Source organism: Lacerta agilis, chromosome 2 (genome assembly GCF_009819535.1).
Source record: "Lacerta agilis isolate rLacAgi1 chromosome 2, rLacAgi1.pri, whole genome shotgun sequence".
NCBI lineage: Eukaryota > Metazoa > Chordata > Lepidosauria > Squamata > Lacertidae > Lacerta > Lacerta agilis.
This window is the reverse complement of record NC_046313.1, coordinates 20,597,385-20,620,987: the sequence shown is the minus strand read 5'-3', so window position 1 is coordinate 20,620,987 and position 23,603 is coordinate 20,597,385. Positions and strand designations below refer to the sequence as shown.

Below are 23,603 nucleotides of genomic sequence, written 5' to 3'. Positions count from 1 at the left end.
AAGAAAGAAAAGGGTAAATACCTGCAGCAAAGACTAATAAAATATAAGTGAAAGGATATTCAATCTTACATCGGGAGGAAATACAATGCCCACTCAGAGAAGATGGCCTGCCTAAATAGGTACATTTCTACTGATGGATGGGACAGGAAGCAGATTCAGAATTCACCATGAGTTGACTCCAATGAAATTTTGCCTGCACAAAAGGACTTTTTCTTTTTCTCATTCTTTCTCTATTCCCCCACCCCCACCCCCACCCTCCAAACCGTTTGGGTGTTCCCTCAACCCTCCAGAGCAGTTCTGTGAGGGAGAGAAGAAGTCGTCGTGTTGTGCAGGTGGAAAGTCCTATTCTAATAGGACAACTTCATTGGATACAATCTTCACCACACATACTTTATCCTTCACATTTAATTTAAAGCTGAATCCTAACAGAAACTATTTGCATTATCTTGGAACAGCAAGACAAGCAGCTCCACTTAAAACTGCAGTGCAATGCCAGTAAACCTTATTTTTCACAATGTTATCAAATACACAAACACACCTTGTGAGGGATACACTACTAGATTCAGAACTGTTAGCACAAATCCTCACAAATCCACACTTTAAGCTACTTTTGGGGTCTTTGTGACAAGGAAACTTGAGTACAAAATGCTTGGACTGCACGTCTACAAACAAGACAGATGTTCCCACATGTAACTTGTCTAATTCATATTTGTCTAGTAAACGTTGCAATTTGCTAAGGATCAGATTTTGATCCAATAGAACAAGCCACATCAGCTCTGTCCTCATAGCATTATGGGAGGAATTAAGATTTGAGGCTCTGGTGCAGTAACTCAGTCTGGTAGTGTTGATAACATGAGCTGGAAGAGAGGCAGACAGAAGAGTCATAGGTAAGGGTGTTTGAACACTGATAATTTTCCTGGAGGAATTCAGGAAGATGAACGGATTGTGTAGACAAATGCTAAAGGTGAAGGAGGCAGGAATATTTCGGTGTTATAACCATTAAATATTAGAATGCAAACTCCAGCTATAATTTTGGAAGTTTGGATTTCTTCCAGAGGCAGGTTTAGAGAAGTGTAACAAACAAAATCTCAAATTTTCTTCCTTGTAGGTTTTCCTTTCTTTTATCATTGGCTCTCATAGGACCTCTTCTCACACAAATGCACTTATTTAGCAAAGATAATGACGCAAGAAGTGGGTCTTTTGCTAAATTTGGGGTGTCCATCAGGAAGAACAGGAGACCTATGGTGGACATTTAATACAGAGATCACCAATCACTCAGGCAGATCTTGCACTGGGGTTCTCAGTGACAAATATGATGCAGTAGCATATGAAGACTGGGGCAGGATCAGGTCGATTAATATACAGTAGGGGGCAGCATCAGGGTAGCTGGCCGATCAGATGAACCAAGGGAAAATTATAATAACTAAGTAGTAAAATGGCTTCTGGGCATGGAAGAAGAAATAAAATAAGAGACTGGGGATCTAGGATTTATCCAATACCATAATGCAATTAAATGAGGCTGATAAGTTAAATTGCCATAACATCAGGAACCCTTCAGTTTTCCAGACTTATGTCATACTATTTTTATTTTTCTGAATGTACAAGATGCTTCCTGAAAAATGAATTCTCCAGCAAGAAGAAAAATACTTACTTTACCTAATGTATCAAATATAATGTTGACCAGCAGCTTTTCCTTTTAAATATTACCAAGCATAAGTGGGTTACATTTGTAGTTCCACTAATGTATTCTAAAATTCTCTTTAAGTGCAGCAATATATGGCATGCTCCTATTAAAATAAAAGATGCTCGTTCCCATGACACTAATATATTTTGTTCCTGAAAATGTGAAATGAAACAATGGTGGAAAGCACTACTCGTTTTGGGGGGGGTGGGCAGGGGGGAAGGGACTATGAAAATTATATAAGCTTTTATGTACTTAGGTACAGACCTAAGTAAACAAGAACTGAAAACTGTAAAAACATCAGGATTGTTAGAAATTTTATTTCACAGTAATTGTCAACATGTATGCCTTTATTAATGGCATACTCCTGACAAAAGACTGGCAATTCCATGAGAACTAAAATCAGTGAGAATGCTTTTAAGTAGAATTTCTCCAGGGGTAAAACTAAAACCAGCAATCTGAATATATTAGAGCACTGGAATGATCTGGAGCTTTCCTACCTTTGCAAAGCAAATTCTGTTTTCGAAATTGCTATAGCTCTGATCTCTGGAGAAAACTGTATTTAACAACTCAGAAACATCAGTCTCACCAAGGTCCCTGTATATGCTAAGTCTAACCAAAATCCACAATCTGTTAAAAAAAATCTGATGCAGAATAAATGGATTTATTTTGTAGCCTCTTACTCATTTTAATCTCTGGAGTCTGAAAAAATATATATCAGTCTTCCAAACGTAGGCATACACTTCCGACAAATGTTTAACAACAATAAGGCTGGGGTGGGTGAAATAAAAGAAAGAAAGAAAGAAAAAGAAAGCATGTGTTTTTTGTGTTTTTAGAAAGTTGCTGTGATGAAAATACCAGTGTATGACAGTTTAAAAATGAGGCCATCAGATGTCAACAATTGTTCCTCAACTAACTCACAGATTGAAGTAAACAAACAAGCAAAAATTTATTAGTTTAATATTTCAGATAAGGTGAACAGAATAATAAAACTCTATATAAATGTGTGATTTGAAACCCCTGAAGATATAGTGCTGACTTGAGTGAGTGCATTTGAGCTCTAACTAACCTGTTATCATCACCGACAGGGGTAGGCATCTTGGTGACCACCACATGTTCTGGAATACAACTCGCATCAGCCCCCCCTAGTATGGCCAAAGATATGGATTCAGTTCAAAACATCTGGAGTGCATCAGGCTGCCTATCCCTGGTTTTGTACATATCACCAACAACTCTTTATTGTGTCCACATTTTAAGTGGGACAAAAAGACAAAATTCCTGCCTTAGGTTATGAGTGGGTAAATGTCATTGCCTTCAACAGAATTTGCCATGAGTAACCAGGGGCAGGATTGGAACTCAGAACTTTAGGAGGCGACATCAGATATAGTGTCACTTATTTCAAAGGGGCTAACCCTGGTTTATACCAATTGAGATACTATCATTAGCAATCTAATTTCATTAGGGCCATTGTCTGCAGTACTCAGCAGACCAAAAATACTAATGATAATGATGAAAGCTCTGTTTAGGATGCAGAGAACTTAGTCTCTGGAACTTCCTGATACTGTGTGCTCAAACTGTGAAGCAAAATTGAGCAGGGACATTCTCCTTCACTTTTTGTTTGTTTGTTTCTATAACATTAAGAAATACAAGTTACATAGCCATGCAGCTTTTATCCTGCATTTCTGAACCACGAACCTGGTAACCATTCAGATATTGCAATGCATTAAATCAGTATGCAGATCTCTTATAGAAAGACCCTTCAGTGAAATCCCGACTTACCTGAAATCAGTAAGAAAGGTGATATTGATTTCAAACCAAGCTGAGATTTCACCACAACGATTCACAAAAAAAAAACCCCAACAGGACAATGGATTGTAACAAGAGCAAATATCAGATTGAATACAGCAGCAAGTACTAGCTCAGCAAAAAGGTTCTGGGTTAATCCCAATGTTTTCAAAGCTGTGGGGAGCTGTGCCACCTCAAAGAGAAACACACTTTTTAAAATGATACTATTGAAAATATTACTCTCGTGTCTCACAATGGGAAATTACAATAAATTAAAATATTGATAAAAATTAACGTCCCCGATCGAAGAGATCTTTTCAAGTGTAAAGGAGGACAAGGGCCTCTGTAGAAGCTATAAAAGATACATCCCTTACTTCAAAAGTATGAACAGTGTACAAGACCACAACCTGAAAGGTAAACATTACCCTAAATGTTTTTTTCCTCCAAAATTTTGTTACATATTGCTGTATAATTCTTTATAGATTTCACTTTCAATATATAGTGGTAAAAGACCAAGATTGTGGAAAACCTCAGCAGAACATACAAAGATAAAACAACCATATGGATTCACAAGTCCCCCCCTCCCTCACTCCCTCCCCCCACAACTTGACTCCCCAAAATTTTGGATTAATTTGGATACAGCTTTGACAAACATAAAAATCTTCTTTAATTATGTTCCTCAACAAAACAGTTAGCAAAATATCTGAAGATCCGTTGTATAATGTCACATTTAATGTAAACATCAAATAATGTACCAAAAGGTTTTACTTGGGGGGGGGGGGAGAACCCTTAAAGCGGCACAATTCTTTATACCACTAGAGAAGCCAAGAGTAGGAGAAACCAGATTACAAGCATTTACACATGCATAGTTGGGAGGGGACCCAAATATTTACTAAATTCACTCAATTTTTTTAATAGTTATTAAACTACGAAGCACCCAACATAGCAAAAAATTGTTTTTAATTTCATGATTCTTTTTTTTAAAAAATCTATCAAATTAATCTTTCCAACAAGCTAAATTTAGCAGCCTGTCCAAAAGTAAAATGTGCAGAATTTTTTTTTGATTTTTTTTTTTAATCGACCACTGCTTTACTCTGAAAAGTTAAAAACAGTGGTGTGTGGGTCTGCAAAGGGTCTTCACTTTATCCTACAGTCAAAGGAGATTACTATACCACATCATACAGGTTCTAAAACTATAAAAGTTTTAGAATGCAGCATCCTTTCACAGAAAGTTGATAAAACTGAAAGTAATTATAAGATGCTGCACCTTTATTAAAAAAAAATAAACAATTTAAGCAGACATAACATACATTTGTACATTAACTGGCCATTTCTGGTACAGAAACCCAGCATAGTATGCTAAATGTTATTGAATAAATGTAAATGCTACTTACAATTTTTTTAAATACAATTTAGACAACTTTTTTTTAAAAAAATTATATATATATATTTAAGTTGCACAGTTAACTTTTCAGCTGCTAGCTTTAATGCAACACATATATAATGTTACATTTTTTTTTTCATTTTTTTAAAGTGTGTGTTTTCTAGGGAAATTTTTTCAAACTTCTGACCCACATTGGGGGGGGGGGGAACGGAATATAATTTAAAAAGGTTAGCTTCAAGTCTAGCAGCAAAGCAATTAAACCAAGATATATTTACTAATATAAACAAAGAGAAATGGTGGCAACTGCATAGGAAGCCCCAACTATCTTAAGTCTACTGACACAAATAGAAATTAAAATGTTCTCTACAAAAATATTCTGATTATTTAAAATAGGAGTAAAAGCCATTGCTACCTGATGAACTACCTAGACTAAGTTCCTGAAACAAAGACAAAGGATCGCTATTCTTTTTTGCCTGCTCAGGGGCGCTTTGGGCTTTGGTGGCGCCCTCAGAGCACTTAAGACATGGCCGGCTTGTTTGCACCAGCGCTGGGCTGGCTGTTGCTGTTGGATTCCACGATCTGCTTGTTGGGCATGAGGGAGGGAACTGGCCAGATGTTGGAGCATATTGTAATTAAATGAATTGGACAGCTGGATGTTCTCAACTTTCATCGGTTCCTCGGGCGGCTTGGCGGTCTTTGAAGGAACTGGAAACAGAAAGCAAAGAAAAGGAGAAGGTAGCCCCTTTAACCACTCAAAAGACTTCTTTGCGAAAAAGAAATAATGGCATCTGGATTTAAGGACTGAAGATAATGTCTGTTTATAGAAAACAGATTTGTGGGATGTTATATGGGAGTAGACGAAGTGAATACTGTTTTTATATAGCAGACATGAAGAATCGGATGTTTCTGAATCTTATTTTCTATCTTTCTCTTTCAACCTTTCTATTCTTTCTTTCTTTTCTTCTCTTTCTTTTCTTTTCTTTCTTTTCCTTTCTTTCTTTTTTTATGTTTTTTTTTCTTTCTCCCTTTTCTTTTTTTTTTTTTTATTCTTTTCTTTCTTTCTTTTTTTTTTTGCCCGTTCTTTCCTCGTTCTCTATTTCTCTCCTGCCCTTTTGTGTTTTTATTGCATCTATATAAAAGTGTGTATATAGAATACAAAATAGTTTTAAAGCACAGAAGAGAATGGACCATGTTTAGGCATTATGAGGATGAGCAGCATGAACTATACACACATGTGCTCCAGCTTCCACTCCTCCTTGCGCAAGGTGAATACGTTGAAAGCTTCTGCTCAGTTTTAAGCAAACAGCAGTTTCCAGTGACATCTGAATATGGGAAACTGTTGCTTGTCCAAAGTTAGCTTGCAAACCAGGGTATTAAACCGTGGTTTGATTGAACCAACGAGTCAACTTAAGGGGAAACAGCATGAGCCCAAAGTTTGTGTCTGCTTATCTTTTTAATGCCCATGTTTTGGCATTAGGTCTAACCCAGGACTGATTGTGTGCTGTACTCGAATGCACAATATTTAATACACTTCAGTAAGCAGCAAATTATCATACAAAAGAGTGAATGACAGGATACTGTATTTGTAATATGAATTGGTCCCAAAGATAAAACATCTGTAATTTTCAATGCAGAGAAAAAGTTGATGCATTTTATTCTGAGAATATATTTTGCTAGCCAGAAATAGTACAGCAACTTCTTAATGAGTTGGCTTAATAAAATTATTATTATTTCAGGAGAGGGCCTTCTCGGTAGTCGCACCCACCCTGCGGAATGCCCTCCCTTCAGATGTCAAGGGGGAACAACTATTTGACTTTTAAAGACATATGAAGGCAGTACTGTTAGGGAAGTTTTTAATGTTTGATGTTTTATCGTGTTTTTAATATTCTGTTGGGAGCCGCCCAGAGTGGCTGGGGAAACCTAGCCAGATGGCAGGGTATAAATAATTAATTATTGCAATTATTATTATCATTAATAATACTTTAAATGATAGAAAACATCACTTACCCAAGAGTTCTCTTGGTGGGACTGCTCTATTGGAACCATTGCATGGAATGTTCTGATATGGGGCTGATGAGGTGGAGTTTACCCACAATTCGGGGGATGAATAATTGAAAGAAGATGTGTTGCTATGGTCCTGAAGCTCTTTACACTGTCCAAGGCTATCTTGAGGAGCATTTATCTTCAGAACAAGCCTGGGCTGAACTAGATGAAATTCTTCTTTGGTACAACGGCCTGCCTGGTCCTCTTGGTTCATACTGCTAGAAGAAAAGCAAAGAGGAGAAGAGAGGTCACTTGCATGGAACCTGTGGCAAATACCCCCCTGATTCTCAATGCTTACATTCCGAAATCACTTTAACGGGAATACCGTGAGAGTAGTGCTAGTTTAAATATTTGGTTTTGCGATAGTACAAAAATATACAGAATGCAAGTAAATACCACTGAAATGTCTCAAGGTTAAATATTAATGGTGGCAGAAATAAAATTTTTTAAATCCCAAGGTATCACATTGCAGTGTTCATCTCCACCCCACAAGCCCGACAATGACTTATTGATTCCTAATCTCTCACTTGGTCTTGAAATCATTCCTTTTTTGCTACTTCCAAGCTTGCCTTTTACAACTTCCCTCCAGGGTGCAACTGCGTGGAAGTATCTACCAGTGGCAATTTCCTTCTACTTTCTTGGCAGTTTTGGCACATCCATACTGGTTTAATTTATCCCATGAAAATAATTTCTAGGTAGCACAAAGCACACAACGTAACAAAACACATTATTTTGTTTTGCGGACGCTTTTCATTTCCACACAGAGGCTTCTTTCCCTGCCATTTCTCTGTTCTACAGGAGAAGGTAAAGGAAGCAAAAGGAACATAGAAATAATGTGATTTTGCTTTGATGTCGTTTGTGGATAAGATAGCAGCTGAGGGCACAGGGGAATATTTTTGCTCAAAATATACTTAGCTAATTTTCAGTGACATTTCATGAACTTGTGACGCCTTGTTTTTCAAGTAACATGGGTTGATGTACTTGACTGCATAGCATTTTCATCTCCTTTGTGGTTTTGTCAGCTTAGAGCAACATGAAACAAATCATCTTTTTTTTATTTTAGTAATCCCTCTTTAAGGTTTACCTGAAGATTGATGATTTGGCAATTATGAGATCTTGTGTCTGGTGGTAGTTTCCATATGTAAATGTCACCCAGCATATTGTTCAAGAGGGTACCTACCCTCCAAAATGGTTTTTGGAGAGGTAGCTGCAGGGAGAAGACGATGGGAAACTTTCCTTCCATGGATTTCCTTACATTAATTTATCTTAGAATCCAAGACAGTATTGCCAGTTTTCAAATGTGTCCCATCACATATTCAGGGAAATTTGGCTGTCTTGAAAACAGTCCAAAAATTTCAGCTGGCCCAAAATAAGGGTGTGATATTATTAATGGAAACCGGCCGATAACAGCACATTCCACTAGGCCTTTGTTATCTGCATTGGCTTTCGGTTAATTGAGAAGTACACTTCAAAGTGCTTTAAAGTACTTGATGCTAGAATGCCTGAAGGATTGTCTGCTCTCATATATACCTACCCGGACCTTAAGATCTTCACTGGAGGCCTTTTCCAGATTCCCTGTCTAATTAGCTGAAGCAAGAAGTTACAAGGAAGAGGGCCTTTTCCATGGTGACACCCTAGTTATGGAACACTCTCCAGAGAGAGACTACCTCATGGTTGTGTTGGGATCTTTCTAACTCAAGGTGAGCACCTTCTTGTTCTTTCCTTTTAGTTATTAGAACTATCAAGTGCCCTCCCCTTTATTGGATCACTGCAGTGTACTGATTGATTTTATGCCAAATGAATCCGATAGGCTTTGATAAGGTTAAAGAGAACTATGGATTCAAGACCATGTTTACAAATCAGTCGCACAGTCAGACTGAATTAAGATTTAACTGTTTTAAATGTAAATTCCATCAACACTTCAGTACTGGGTTATTTATTGAGGGAGGGAGAGGAGAGAGAGAGAGAAACTAGACATAGAAACAGGCTATGTTTATATGTGATGCTAAACTGCAGTTTAGTGTTCCTTGGATGAGCCCCTGCACGTCTGAGTGACGCATCAGACTAGCATGTTGCCCATTCCAGCTGCTGCACAGCAGGACTTCATCAAAGTTTATTTTCAGTTTTAAAGAATCTTGGCTTAGTATTACATCCAAACAAGGAATCAGAGCTTAGAACAACTCTTCTAAGTTTCATTACAGTCATAAATTATGCACCTGGCTTGTTAAACTAACCATTGTTTTATCTGAACCAGGATCCATTTTTGGAGATCCTTTAAAAATTAATCTAAGCTCAGCTGAAGTGAAGAGGGGAGGGATGCAAGAATCAGTGCATTTAACGATACTCTCATACTATACTCTATACTATACTATACTATACTATACTATACTATACCATACCATACCATACCATACCAAACCAAACACTTATAGCAAAAGGTTAGCGTAAGCATTTTAAAAACAAGTGCCAGAGGAATAGAAATGCTGCAAATCTTTTTCATGGAAATTTAGTTAACTGGGGCCTGTTCTGTAAAATCCGAAAAGCTAGCAATGACACCAGTAGTTTCCCAAACTTCGTTCAAGGGCATCACACTTACAACTTGCAATGTGCAAGTGCACAATTAGCATCTTTTCTTCAAAGACTCTTTTCATTGCAAACTATGTGAGATCTGCACATTAATCTGTTAAAATAAGTTAGAATGTGACTGAAAGCCTTCAGCTAAAAAGTTAAATAAGTGCAAGGCAGCTAGCATTTCAGGACCAGAGGATTCTTTTAACACAGATTTCTACAGACCTATCTTGACAAGAGTTTATTCACATTAATGAAGAGTTCCCTAAAAATGTATACTCATTTGACTATCTCAAAATGGGAAGGGACACGGGATTTTCATCTGTAGCAATATCTCCATTCAAATTCCAAACGTCTTTTGCCTTCTCTACCGGCACAAGGGGACAATGCCCTAGGGAAAGACGTGAACAGAACGAGAAAGGAGAGGAACTTCCAAACCCTTCATTCCTCAGATAGGAGAATTTTGTATATTTCATCCAAGACATGATGCACAGGTGAAAATTAAGGGCAAGAAAACATATTAGGTATGTTCCAGAAGAAACAACTAGAAACATGGTGGCACATTTGGTGGGTATGGGCAACTGGGATATAACAAATGGGCATCACAGGATTGGGGGGAGGGGCTGCATGAGGCTCATAGGCTGGTGAGATGTAGATTAGGAAGAAGGGACTTATGCACCTTGACTGGCGAGGGGTATGCCACCTTCTGTTCTATCACTGGCAGTAAAATGCCCTTCTAATGTGACTTCAGTCTCTGTAAAAAGTGATCTTTTATTAAGAATCAAAATACCTAAGCTTTTGAGTATCAGAAGGCAAAAAACCCAAAAGAGAACGGTAGTGTCTTTTTTATTTCAAAGAGCCCGATTCTAAACATAAAAGCAAATATTTATGCAGAAGATTTGTTCCTATGTCTGTCAATCAGCAATTTCCTGGTCCCCAACTGTGTTTCTGAAAGAGCCTGAAATTAATAGGATTTGTAGCAGTTATTTTCCTAGTTCGCCAAGATCAGTATGTATCTTAATTTTTTTTCCCCTTTATGGCTGATGTGGAGTCCCCAGATGAGGCGCAAAACAGAGATTTAAGGTTATTATAATAATAACTCGGCATCAAAACAGTACAGAGATGTTCTGGCATTCATGAACACAAGCTGTGGTCCTGATAATTTTCTTTGGTTCTAATCAGCACAATTAGAATTCATCATAATGGCACAGCATCTCATGCTACAATGTATGCCAAGTCCATGAAAAACCTCTGCAACTTCACTAGCACATAGTTCCTAGATACTAAACACACATGCTGCAATTCATCACCCTCAAACTAAGCAAGAGCAATGGGAAGAGTATAGAGTACAGTCATACCTTGGTTCTCGAGTGGCTTAGTTGACGAACAAATCGGCTCCCGAACACCAAAACCCAGAAGTAAGTGTTACGGTTTTCAAATGTTTTTTGGAAGCCAAACATCCAACACAGCTTCCACTGGAGTGCAGGAAGCTCTTGCAGCCAATCGGAAGCTGAGCCTTGGTTTGCAAATGGTTTCGGGAGTCGAACAGACTTCCGGAATGGATTAAGTTCGAGAACAAAGGTACCACTGTACTAGAGGCTCCCATAATCCTCCAGTGGTAGCAATATCACTGCATAGAACTGGTATATTAATTTTACCGAACCTGAACAATAAGGATAATACTGGAGAATCTAGCTGACCTGGTCATCATTGGCATGCACCTAGATATAATTATGTAGTCATAACCAGCTGTTGGGAAAGATGGAGGGCACAAGGAGAAGGGGACGACAGAGGGTGAGATGGTGGACATGTTTTGGCCAAACTGCGGGAGGCAGTGAAAGATAGGCGTGCCTGGCATGCTCTGGTCCATGGGGTCATGAAGAGTCGGACACGACTGAATAACTGAACAAAACAAAAAACAAAAAAAACCAGCTTCCAGTGAGAGACATTACCTTTCTTGGGTTCCATGATCCTGCAGAGGGTGCCAGTAGTCACGAAATTAAAAGACGCCTGCTTTCTGGGAGAAAAGCAATGACAAACCTAGATAGCATCTTAAAAAGCAGAGGACACCACCTTGCTGACAAAGGTCTGTAGAGTTACAGCTATGGTTTCCCAGTAGGACGTATGGATGTGAGAGCTGCACCCATAAAGAAGGCTGATCGCCCAAAGAATTGCTGCTTTTGAATTATGGTGCTGGAGGAGACACTTGAGTGTCCCATGGACTGCAAGGAAGATCAACCTATCCATTCTGAAGGAAATCAGCCCTGAGTGCTCACTGGAAGGACAGATCCTGAAGCTGAGGCTCCAATACTTTGGCCACCTCATGAGAAGAGAAGACTCCCTGGAAAAGACCCTGATGTTGGGAAAGATGGAGGGCACAAGGAGAAGGGGACGACAGAGAATGAGATGGTTGGACAGTGTTCTCAAAGCTACCAACATGAGTCTGAACACACTGCGGGAGGCAGTGGAAGACAGGCGTGCCTGGCATGCTCTGGTCCATGGGGTCACAAAGAGTCGGACACGACCACATGACCTAAACAACAACCAGCTTCAATTCAGTTATGAATTCTTGCCTTGCTCATGACCCTTGGAATCTTGACTTCTAGGCCTTGTTGGCTGCTGAGCCTCTAAGGCTGTTCGCCTGAATAAAAGACCTTTTCCTTGCTTTCAAGTAAGTGTCACTGTCATGTGTTTTTGGGATGGGAGCCTGTCAATAATTAAACAACCACACTGGGGGGCTGGATACAAAGAAGGCAACAGGAAAAGAAAACAGCTATCAGTATCTTCTACCACTAGAAGCAGATTGCTATAATAGGCAAGTTCTGCACAGTTCTCATGCTTCCTCAAGCCTTATGTGACCAGAGAATATATTTGAATTTAATTTCGCTTTTCTACAGAGAGCTCCAGTGAACTGGCCCTTCCATGATTCGAAGATCTTTCACATGCAGAAGTCATCTTTGAACCTATCCTCTCTTTTATTTGTTAGTCATACATTATCCAAACAAATGTGTTTTATATGCTGCCCAGGACATGCTCGTTAGGGCTTGAATGCACAGATCAAAGGATGTGTTTTATGATTCCAACAGGGGGCAGATCCTCGCTATAAGAATATGGCCCAAGTACCATGTCCTGATGGTATTTTTTTCTAATTTGTTTTGTTTTACCTTAATGGTTTTGAGCTATTAAATCTGGATATTCTTTTGAATAGTAAATTGCTTTGAAATAATGTATGATGCATCTACTCTTAATAAATAAGATATTAGTTTGCTAATTTCTACAAGTTTCATTCATCCGGACACATATCCAAAATCAGAATTGGAAAAAGAAATTAAGTTGTATATGTGAGGGTAGCTTTTCATATCCTGAAAACAATAATCACTATCCAGCAATCCTAGGAGACGTGTATTAACGATAAAACTATAGTCACTGTTCATAATGAAATTAAAGTGACAGCAGCTGTATAAAACCTCAACAGTGGAATCCAAAAAATGATACAAGACCTCCCTGAAGCCATTTTTACACTGACTTCCTTTTTTTTAATCGCTTGCATTTGCTACTATTAAATCTATTCACTATTCACTCTAAGCAGACCTCTAAACAAGAAGCAAGCATGACCAACATCGCAGCCCCACTTACCTCTTCTAAGCTATGCAGCGAAGAAGCAGACACTGCTCGCGAAGTGGGGAGTTAAATGGTTCTGACCAACTGTGTGCTGATGGTTCTGTATTTGGATAAAAGGGTTCTGCTGCGATCTATGAGGCAATGGAGGTATACCATAATGAAAGCCTTGCCCCATTAGATGATCTGGTGTAGATTAGCATAAGTCCATGATCCATCAGGGCTGCAGGTATTTCAGGGAAGGTGGGTATGTGTTCTGATGGCATTGAGAAAGGGGGATTGTACATTTGAGGCCGATGCTGCTGAAATGCTGGGTTGTAGATACTTCAATGTCTTCTGTTCTCTGAGAAATTAGGAAAGTGGCCACTGTGGTTTGAATTGCACGAAGGGGAAGGGAGTGCTGGTGGGCTTCTGGATTGTACTTGTCTGTATTGCAAAGTCTCGACTGAGGTGGCGGCATTCAGCTAGGTCCATGCCTTCATGTTGATCACGGTGTGATAGTTCTCGGAGGAAATCCTGGAGCCTATGTTAAGAAATAATATTGCTCAGATTAGAAATGAAAGGAATGTTATCACATTCAAGAGAAATGGTAGCATTACAGTGGTACCTCGGTTCCAGAACGACCTCTGTTGTCGTACGTTTCAGTCTCTGAACAATGAAAACCAGAAGTAAATGCTTCTGTTTTCTAACATTTTTTGGAACCCAAACGTGCAATGCAGCTTCCGCTGACTAAAAGAAGCTCTTGCAACCAATGGGAAGCTGCCCGACAGTTTTTTTTTTTACATTTTGGAAGCCAAACGGCTTCTGGAACAGATTACGTTCGAGAACCGAGGTACCACTGTACAAGAATCACAATACAATCTACATTTAAAGGTAGTTATCAAGAAATATGGACCACGATCTGGGGACATGCATACATTTTTTAAAGCTTTTTGTCAGAAATTCTGAACAATGAAAAGAAAAACAGTATCAAAAGCAGAAAAACAGTCTTAAAGCAGTGAGGGGAACAATTACAAATCTAGACAATAACTTGTAAAACATTTCTTGTTTAACTGAAAAACTGCAATATATTTAGGCCAATACAAAACTGTCTGCGCTGGGGTTATACAACCCTTCTATGAAGTAGCACAACCTCCACTTTCACATGAGAAACTACATGTTTGAAAGTGCCCCACAAAACATATCCAGCTGCTAAATGCAACCTTTCATTGGAGGTACTGATTTTCACACGAAGCATGAACAACTCACTGTGTGAAAACTCCCAAGATGTTACCAAAACAAAATTAGAACCATAACATGTTTTTTTTGAAAATAAAATAAAATAAATAAAATAAAATAAAATAAAATAAAATAAAATGGGGTGAGGACATAGCGCAGTTGCTTTATGAGAAGAAAATACAGAACTCTGGAGTGGTAATCTAAATACAGATTGCAGCTGAGCATGAATGGAAAGAGACTGGCTCGCTTTATATGTATACAAATGCATAACAAGTATCCCCTTTCTCTTTGTTTATCCTTCTTTTGCTTCCAAAGGTTCAATTTGCAAACCCCTCTATGGACTGTCAACCCATCTGTTTGATATTACGTGGCCTAAGCTCTTGGGACTTAAAGGCTATGAATAAAAAAATTATTCTAGTAAATTTCAACAACGCTCCTTTTCACAGGGCAAGTGAAGTTGATGCTTTCTTTAATTACCGCAAAGTTGTTGTAGTTCGCATCTGCCTGCAAAGCTATATTAATCTTATCTTATCTACTATTTATAATGTGCAAAGAGCAGCAATTCTGATATATTTCAGCAATATATTGTTTTCACTGCCAGGAGACTTTTAACATGTTACTACTATACTGTAGTATCCAATGCCATAAAAGAACCACCATTATTCTTAATGTGAACACTTGGGGTGCTACTATAAAGAATGACAGGCTTGATGCTGTGTACAGCGGTACCTTGGTTTTCGAATGCCTCTGTAGTCGAACGTTTCGGAACTCGAACGTCTCGGTTTTCGAATGCGCCTCGGAACTCGAACAGAAAACACAGCTTCCATTTTGAGTTTTCCATATTGAGGCTTCCGCTTTTCGAATGTTTCGGAACTCGAACGGACTTCCGAAACGGTTTATGTTCAAAAACCGAGGTACCACTGTACTGAGACATCACTCTTCTCCCTGTCTGATTCTTATTTAATCCTTCCCCCTCCCCAGTGCTCATGGTTCAAGTGCTCACTGTCAAAACCATGTTTGTGAAGAAAGCCACAGCAATCTCAGCCCTTTTTTGAAGTCCATCCCATTCAAGCTAGGCACCTGAAACAAGCCTCCTAGAACTGGACCCTAAGAATTAGAGTTTCTGGATTCCAGGAACAACTTGGATACTGCTCCTTGTAGCAAGGGATGGGCCGGGTGGACCCTTTCACCTCTAGGGCAGAATGAAAAGTGCCCATGTCCCATTTCCACCTAAATGCTACACTTTTGAGAATTCTTTCCACAATTACCTTGAATACGTTGCCTCAGTTTCATCTTCTACATTGTTGGCAAGTTTCCAGTTTGCCCTAACTGGCTGCTGATGCAATCCAATTGGCTGCTGAGAAAGGTGGGATAAGTGAGGATGGTGATGGTGAGAATAAGGAATATTGCCCTGACTGAGATAGGCGTTATGCTCATTCCATTGCTGTAGTCTTGCTTGCTGTTGCCTTAAGGTTTCCAAAGCTAAATTTCCATGAATACGATCTGCAAAACATTTTTTGGGGGAAGATTACCCAGCTTCTGTACTTAAGATGCTTATGTCAAAAAACTTCATTTCACAATATCATATGGCAATTGTACAAACAATATCAAAACACGTTTGGTACTAAGTTTGCTTCTTGTGCCTTTGACATAGTACTACACTGAAATACATCTTACCTGCCCTGTGTCTGTTAGGGCTAGGCAATATCTGGTTTTCAACATCGTGATATATCACCAGCATTGCGATATGTCAACATATGACAGTGTCTGAAATAAGAATGGAGCTATGCAGAGGCATTGGCCGGCCTGTTTTCCCCACAATGTGATTTTTGCATAGCACACACACACACATCATGATTTGCGATATATTGCCAGGTCAAAAATTATGTAACCAATGCAATGTGGACTTCAAACCAGTTTGGGACAATATATCAATATATCGCCAAACCTGAGTGTCTGTTTACATAAATGAAATCCTACACGTCTGATACACAGTAGTATTCTAAAATATAATAATACTAACACAGTGTACAAAAGGGGTCTCAGCATCTCTTTATTTTACAGTAACCTCTTACAGGGCCAGTTCAAAATGAGCATACTCTCTCCCACCCTTCCCTGGTCTGTGTGTCAGCTTAAGCACTTTGATTGCAGTCTCTTTATTTTATTCATAGATTATTTAAAAGCAGTACATTTTTAAACCACCTGCTATATCCAAAATGTGGAAAAATTAGTGGGTGGAGCAATAAATGTCGATTTTACCTTCGCACAGTAGGCTAGTTTCTACACACAGGCACAAAGCCCTCTCTATCCTCCATCTAGGCAAGCAACAGGCATGAGAAGAGCTGAAGGACACATTTCAGACAGGCAAAGACACTCAAGGAGCACTGGCGAATGGAGCCGCTTGGCCGCCAGAAGTGGCAAATGCGGGGGCACCCCCCGGGGGCGGGGTACCGCTCCGTCCATGCGTTGTGACGTCACGACGCATGGGTGGACTGCACATGTGCAGAATGCTGCACATGCGCAGTCCATCCGTGCCGCTGCTACCACGGCAACCTTACCAGCTGCCGAGTGAGACTTCTTTACCGGGCAGCGGGGCACCCCTCCAGGGTGTCACTCAGGGCGCACCACCCCCAATGCCCCCACCTTGCTCTGCCCCTGTCAAGGAGGATGGAGACAAGAACCAGCAGGAGGTGTGGCCTGGGGAGGTCCATATATAGAGGCTTGACACATGAGGCCCAGGGCCTAAGGTTCTCCACCCATGATTTAAACCATTTATAATCCACCTTTCCTCAGTGAGCTCAAGGCAGCTAGCCTGACAAGTTCAAACAATAACTCGACCATTTATGGCCCAAAAGTCTTCTTAAAAAGGAAGGCTTTGATCCTGCTACAGAAGGCCGTTAGTGAGGGGATAAGGTCATTCTCCTACAGGAATGAGTTCCAGGACCTGAGTGCAGCTGCTGAAAAGGCCCACTTGCCTTCCCATGGCTTTGCATAAATGTGCCTAGCACAACAGAAAAACACAATCAGGAGTTTCAAATGCAAACACTGCAGAACTCTTCAAGCAAAGGCTCTGCAAGCATGGCTGATTTTCGTGTCTTTTCCCCTCTGGACAGAAAGGGAGATAACTCAGTATTGAAGGACACTGGAATTCACAGTGCTACCGAAAACAACAAACGAACCCCAAACCCAAACATAAGCATAGTTTTCAGTTTAGAACAATTGTGTCCCGTCTCGGTCTGTGAAACGTGGCAGCGATACCTACCTAATTGCTCTCCTATAGGCATCCCTGGAGGATTCTCTTCAATGAAGTGGTTCAAGTGGGGCGGCATCATTGGGTTGTGCTGTGCAATGGGTCTCAGAGGGTTACCAACTTCTTGTAACAGGGATGGAGGGTGCTGCTCTGAAATCACAGGGTCTACACCAGGGGAATGAGGTCTGTGTGGGACTGGGTTTTTAAAGAATGACTGGTTGGGGCCTGTTTGATAGGCTGGGGAAAGCTGTGAGGGTGCCTGCAGTGGCTGCTGATTTAAATGATTATGCTGTTGGGCTATCTGGTTCTGTTGTGGATCCATTTGGTTTTGCTGTTCAGACAAATGATTTTGCTGTTGACTCAAAGGGTTCTGCGGTTGTTGTAAAGGGTATGGCTGCCTTGGAATCTGGGGCAGGTGCTGGAAGTGGCGATTAGGAACAGCGTACTGAGCATGCGGAGGGGTGAGGTGAAGATTCAGCTGCCGGGGGTTAAGATTATCTTTGCGGTGAAATTTAGAATTAGGATAAGCAGCGCTGGGTCGCAACTCCGGGCTTCTATTTTGGGAATTTGCTTCTAAGTCAACCTGGAGGAAATTACACAAATTACTTTGAGTTAAAAATCATTTAAGAAAACATAGCCAACAAAATCCCTGTAAGCTGTATGACTGTATCAAGCAAATTACTTTTAACACTTTAATTACTTTCACACTGAATTAGGCATGTGAAATCTAACGAAGGTGGGAAGAACAAGGTCGTAAGTGAAAAAAGAGCACCATAAATCTTATATATTCTCTTCTTTATTGTGTAACTGAAAACACATTTCACTGATAATTCTACTTGACTTGAAACTGTCTACATGTATTTTGTGATTTTTTTTTATAGCTACTATGGTAGTTATATGTTACAAATACCAGTGGCAGTTGTGTCCTTATAGTTCTAGTTTTAAACTATGGGCAGTATTCAGCTAACTAGTCCTACTAGCAGAATCCTTCAGTGAAGCTTGCACTGAGTGAAGAATTGCTATAGTGCTATGTTGAATTCCTCCCTTAACATCCAGACCTTCTCATCACTGAAATCCACCCCAGCAACTACTTTTTGTAATATAAATGAATAACCAGCTGCTTCCTTGTGATAATATTTAACTTAGTTAAAGACTAACAACAGGTTCCATGCTTTTTACCTGTGCTTCTAGACAAAAGCACCAAATATATAATCAAAAGGCAATTATTTATCTGCAAGGCTTAAACAATTTGCTTTAGGCCATCCCACTCAGTTAATGACTTTGTTCCTAAGAGTCTATTCTCCCACCATTTCCATCTGACGATATTCTTCTGGGGGTTGGGGGTGGGGAAGCTGATGCTCAGTTAATGACTTTGTTCCTAAGAGTCTATTCTCCCACCATTTCCATCTGACGATATTCTTCTGGGGGTTGGGGGTGGGGAAGCTGATGCTTATTTGAATTACTCATACAAGTGTGGATATTTACTTGCTCTGTAAGTTGAAATGTTAATTAAAATACTGAAATGTATTAGGTTGGATAGAGACCAACTATCCCACAAATGAATGGGCGCTTTCTCTTTTAGGAAGTGAATTGGATCCATCAGAGGCGCCTCGTGCTCAGGGCATTGGACTGTTCTAGAGGATCCCTCAAACTTTCAGAGCAATTTGGGAGTGGAGCTACAGGAACATTCGCCAATTACATCTAAAATCAGTAAGTCTTGTGGTTGGGCAAGCACAAATATTTCAGACATGATTTAGTGTTGTTGTTTTTAATTTAAAAAAATCAGCACTAAGTAATAGGGAACTAAAAACATAGATAAAAAATAACAGCACAGAAAAGTTAAAGAATAGCAACTGTCAAAATTCTTGGTAACCTTTTTTTAATGCTAGCAAGTTCTAAAGAGCAGCCTACAAAGCCTTTGTAGTCTGGACTCATTATATATCTGATGTAAATTCTGTAAGGCACAGAAGGCCAATTTTGTAAGGGAGGGAATCTGAAACATTCTACTTTTTCAAACCTAGATCAGCCAATTAAGTAGGCTGTATTATATAGAATGCTGAAGCTCTCCTTAGAAAAAGGGAGCCACCTGCCCATTCTCCACGCAAGCAGAATTCCTCTGCTGGATCAAAAGCCTTCCATGGATAGAAAGAACCTTTTGGCCATCAAAAGTGAAGTCTACACCCAACACATTACTGATTTGTTATCCCTAGCGTCCCACCTCTTCTGTGTATTGATTCGTCTGGGATGACCTCCTTTCTGTCACTTCATGTGTTATGAGAAATGACTAGTAGCCCATATAAGAAGACAAGAAAGAAAAATAAAGACCACACACCTGTTTGGCTTCCATGGGTTTCTTCTCAGGTGTCCGGATTTTATTGATTTCAGGTCCAGCACTAGGTTCATTTTTACCTAAATATATAAAATACTTACTTACCAAAAACAAAATTAAAGCATTCTCATAGCTCAGATGGGATGATACCCACCCATGGACGCATTAAGGAATGGTGGTATTTTATCTTCTCCTGTTGCTGAAGCTGCTAATCATTAAAGAACTCAAGTGTTTTATATTCTTCTCCTGCTGCTATTAATCATACAGTATTTCATATTCCAGAACATAATTATCCTTACACAAATGGGGTGCTTGCGTTTTATAAGACAATAATACATAGGTGACAATTCAGAAAAGCTAAGAAAGCTTTTGGGGTCATGTGCTCGGCTCATTTCAGTACATGAATCCCTGAAGAAGACCATCTGTGATCCCTGTTTCATCCATATACACATGGTTCCTGTTAATATCCCTAACCACTACACAGTTGAGGATTTGAGAAACTAAAGAAAAGTTCAATGTTTTTTTCCCATTTCTCCATGAGCTGGAACAGAGATGACTATTTCATTCTCATAATTATATAGCAGTTACTCATTAGCATAAGCCTCTGGGCTCTTGTAACTTTAATACAGAGAGATAGGAAAGACAAAATGTTTTCACATTCTCTTACAGCTTGAAGATTTCCATGCTTTGTAAGATAATATTAAGAAAACAGATTAATTTCTTAGGATGGTTTGAAATTAGGAGGCTGAAATTGTAGTTGTTTGTAGATTTATGAGCAAGAAACAAATATTATTAGTATGAGTAGTTCAAGGCGAGTTTTTGCAGATGCTTTCCCTTTAAAATCTTTTTGATTTTAAGATTTTCAGAAATCCTTTTATCAGTGAGCAAACAAAGCTGTACTTTCGTGCCCTCTCCATGCCAGGCAATACTTTAAACATACCCTGTATGCAATTATAAATTGGTCAATTGCCTGCCCTAGACAGAGGTGCAATCCCTCTGAAAGGGAAGGTACTGAATCTGGGGGTACTTCTAGATCAAGCATTATCAATGGAGGCAGAGGCCACAGCGGCCAGAAGTGTGTTTTATCAACTTCAGCTGCAGCTGCTTCTGGACCAGGATATGCCAACTAGAGAGGTCCATGCATTAGTGAATTCACGAAAGTGCACAATTGCAGCTCCTTTCTCTATAAGAAAATCTGCTGCAAGATGATCATACAGTAAGTACATTTTGGGATCAGGCAAAGGACTCATCTAGGCAGCATCCTGTTATCACAGTGGCCAAGGAGATGCATATTCAAAGGCTGCAAGAAGGACGTGAGTGCAACAGCCCCTAGCGTCTTCACTTCTGAAACCTTTAACTCTTTTAAACTAGCTGCTAACCTTTTATTCAGGACTTCAAACATTATTTTTAAAAGTTCACAATGCTAAGTTTCATCTGCAGGAAAAACTAGCCTTGAAATTTAATTGCTAATTCTTTGGTGCTTGGTGATATATTGAGTAAATAAACAATTAAATCTGACTTGTGTGAAAATAGAGGCCTCTTGTGCTTCTTAATTTATAATAAATTGATGGTATTTAGCACCTTTCACAGACAAACCCAAATCAGATTTCGGGGACAGACATTTTCTTCAGAGAGACAGAAGATTGTGTTCAGTGAATTTCACAATATTTCCTTTATCCTCCCCCGGCTACACTATTAAAAGTTCAGGAAATTTAACTTCCCTGTTCAAATGTATTTTTCCAGTGTATTCTGTCCTCTTCCACTATGGAGATTACTATGTAAGAAATTAAGGATGGCACATCATATTTGCTTCTGGAATTATCCTAGCTTTCATGAATCTAAATTAAGTTTCTTCTCATGACTATATCCATGAACTAGTTAGTGTCCAATTAACTTTTGAATAACATCTTTGCCAGGCATAACACTGTGACAGCTCATATGTCTATGATATTGGGGAATACAGGAAGCTTTTCAGTTATGCACCTCAGTACCCTGAGCTCTCAACACATGGATAACTCTGCTTTTCAGAGATTTAATGAGGCAGATTTTTGAACTGCATAGCTTTAAGGGAAGTCATCCTAACAGCACAAATGGAATCAGAGCAATTTCAATTTCGATACAGCGCTCAGTCCTTCAGCATTAAAAAGCTGTCTTGCTCTGAAATAGATTTTATGCTAATGATATTATGGAGTTTTGTGCTTATTGTTTCATAATGGATATGTCAGATTTGTTTTTCCAGTTTGAGCCAAAGCCTGCATTTTGGAAGGCAATGGAGCTACCATCATGGGCACGGCAAGCGCTATTTGTCATTTTTATTTAGAAGTGGTTACTTTATGCAATTTTCATAATATTGTATCTACTGTAATCCAGTGGTGCTGGAGTGCACATGGCACCTCTGATGCCCCAACAAATGGCTGATGCACACATGCAGGGAGTAGCAACAACAGATAATCCCACTGCTCATGTAGTTTATTTTCTAGCTAACAGAATAGGGCAGCAGCGCCTGTGCATGCAGATGTCTATGTGCACATCAACAGCCCCAGTGATCATTCATGGTCATTATCTGACATTTGGGGACATTTTTATACCATTGTCCTAAAAAAAAAAAAAAGGCCTCTGAAAAGATACTTAGGTTATAATTCTGAGAATGATATGCACCACTAAATTAATTACTGCTCTAATGGTGCTGATGGATCCTGTCCGTAAGAAAAGATTAAGGATTATATTGCACCAGCTATACTTTTGCTGAAGGCCTGCTACAGGATTTCAAGGCTCACCCTGTGCAACATGCACAGGGACACCTTCGTGCCACATGCCACCATTTGCTGATTTTTCCTTTCCCTGTTGTATTGCAGGGGAACATAGAATCACTAAAATTTATTTCATGTTACAGCTTGGAAAATAAAATAAAAAAGATTATCCATCTCATACCACCTTGATGCTGCTGAAAGAGTACAGTGGTGCCTTGGTTGTCGAACTTAATCTGTTCAAAAACCAAGGCGCAACTTCCGATTGGCTGCAGGAGCTTCCTGCACTCAATCGGAAGCCGCAGAAACCGCATCGGACGTTCAGCTTCTGAAAAACATTCGCAAACCGGAACACTCACTTCCAGGTTTGTGGCGTTCAGGAGCTGATTTGTTCGGAAGCCAAGCCATTCGACAATCAAGCTACCACTGTAGTGTTATTTCTGGACAAAAGGATATCAGCTGCTTCAGGTTGAACAAGGGTGGGTAACCCATGGTCTGCAAGCCAGAGATGGCCCACTTCAACCGACTCCCTGGGTCTCTGCGATAAGACCATAGAAACACTGCTGGGTGAGGCCAAATGCCCACTAGTCAGCATCCTGTTCTCACAGTGGTCACTCAGATGCCTCACCCAGGCATCTGACAAGCACCTCACTCACAAGCAGGACCTGAGCACAACAGCACTCTCCTCTCTGCTGTGATTTCCAGCAACTGGCATTTAGAAGCATACTGCTTCTGACTGTGCAGATAGAACATATCCATGGGGGTTAATGGCCACTGTTAGCGTTATCCTTCATAAATTTGTCTAATCCCCCTTTAAAGCCTTCCACGCTAATTCATTAGACAGCCATCCTCACATAAACTATAAGATATGACAATGTATTATATCCCAGTCTTCACTGGAGTATATTTAAGAAAAGCTGAAAATTCCACATCCCCCAGAATTAGCAAAGTATTTAAGAATGAAGTGTACCAAGGTGGAA

The 23,603-nt window shown here is 39.7% G+C and overlaps 1 protein-coding gene across 1 annotated transcript in view; it reads right to left on the bottom strand.

The window, feature by feature from the left end:
* Positions 1 to 2,625: 2,625 nt before the first annotated feature.
* Positions 2,626 to 23,603, bottom strand: part of HELZ (helicase with zinc finger) — an 86,569-nt gene continuing 65,591 nt past the window's right edge. Inside the window, exons 25-30 of the mRNA XM_033138868.1 lie at positions 19,880 to 19,956; positions 17,560 to 18,130; positions 15,566 to 15,800; positions 13,098 to 13,602; positions 6,858 to 7,108; positions 2,626 to 5,555 (exon numbers count right to left, since the gene is read on the bottom strand). Coding sequence (XP_032994759.1) covers positions 13,431 to 13,602; positions 15,566 to 15,800; positions 17,560 to 18,130; positions 19,880 to 19,956 — 1,055 coding nt within the window. The 3' untranslated portion in view covers positions 2,626 to 5,555; positions 6,858 to 7,108; positions 13,098 to 13,430. The remainder of the gene's footprint in view (positions 5,556 to 6,857; positions 7,109 to 13,097; positions 13,603 to 15,565; positions 15,801 to 17,559; positions 18,131 to 19,879; positions 19,957 to 23,603) is intronic.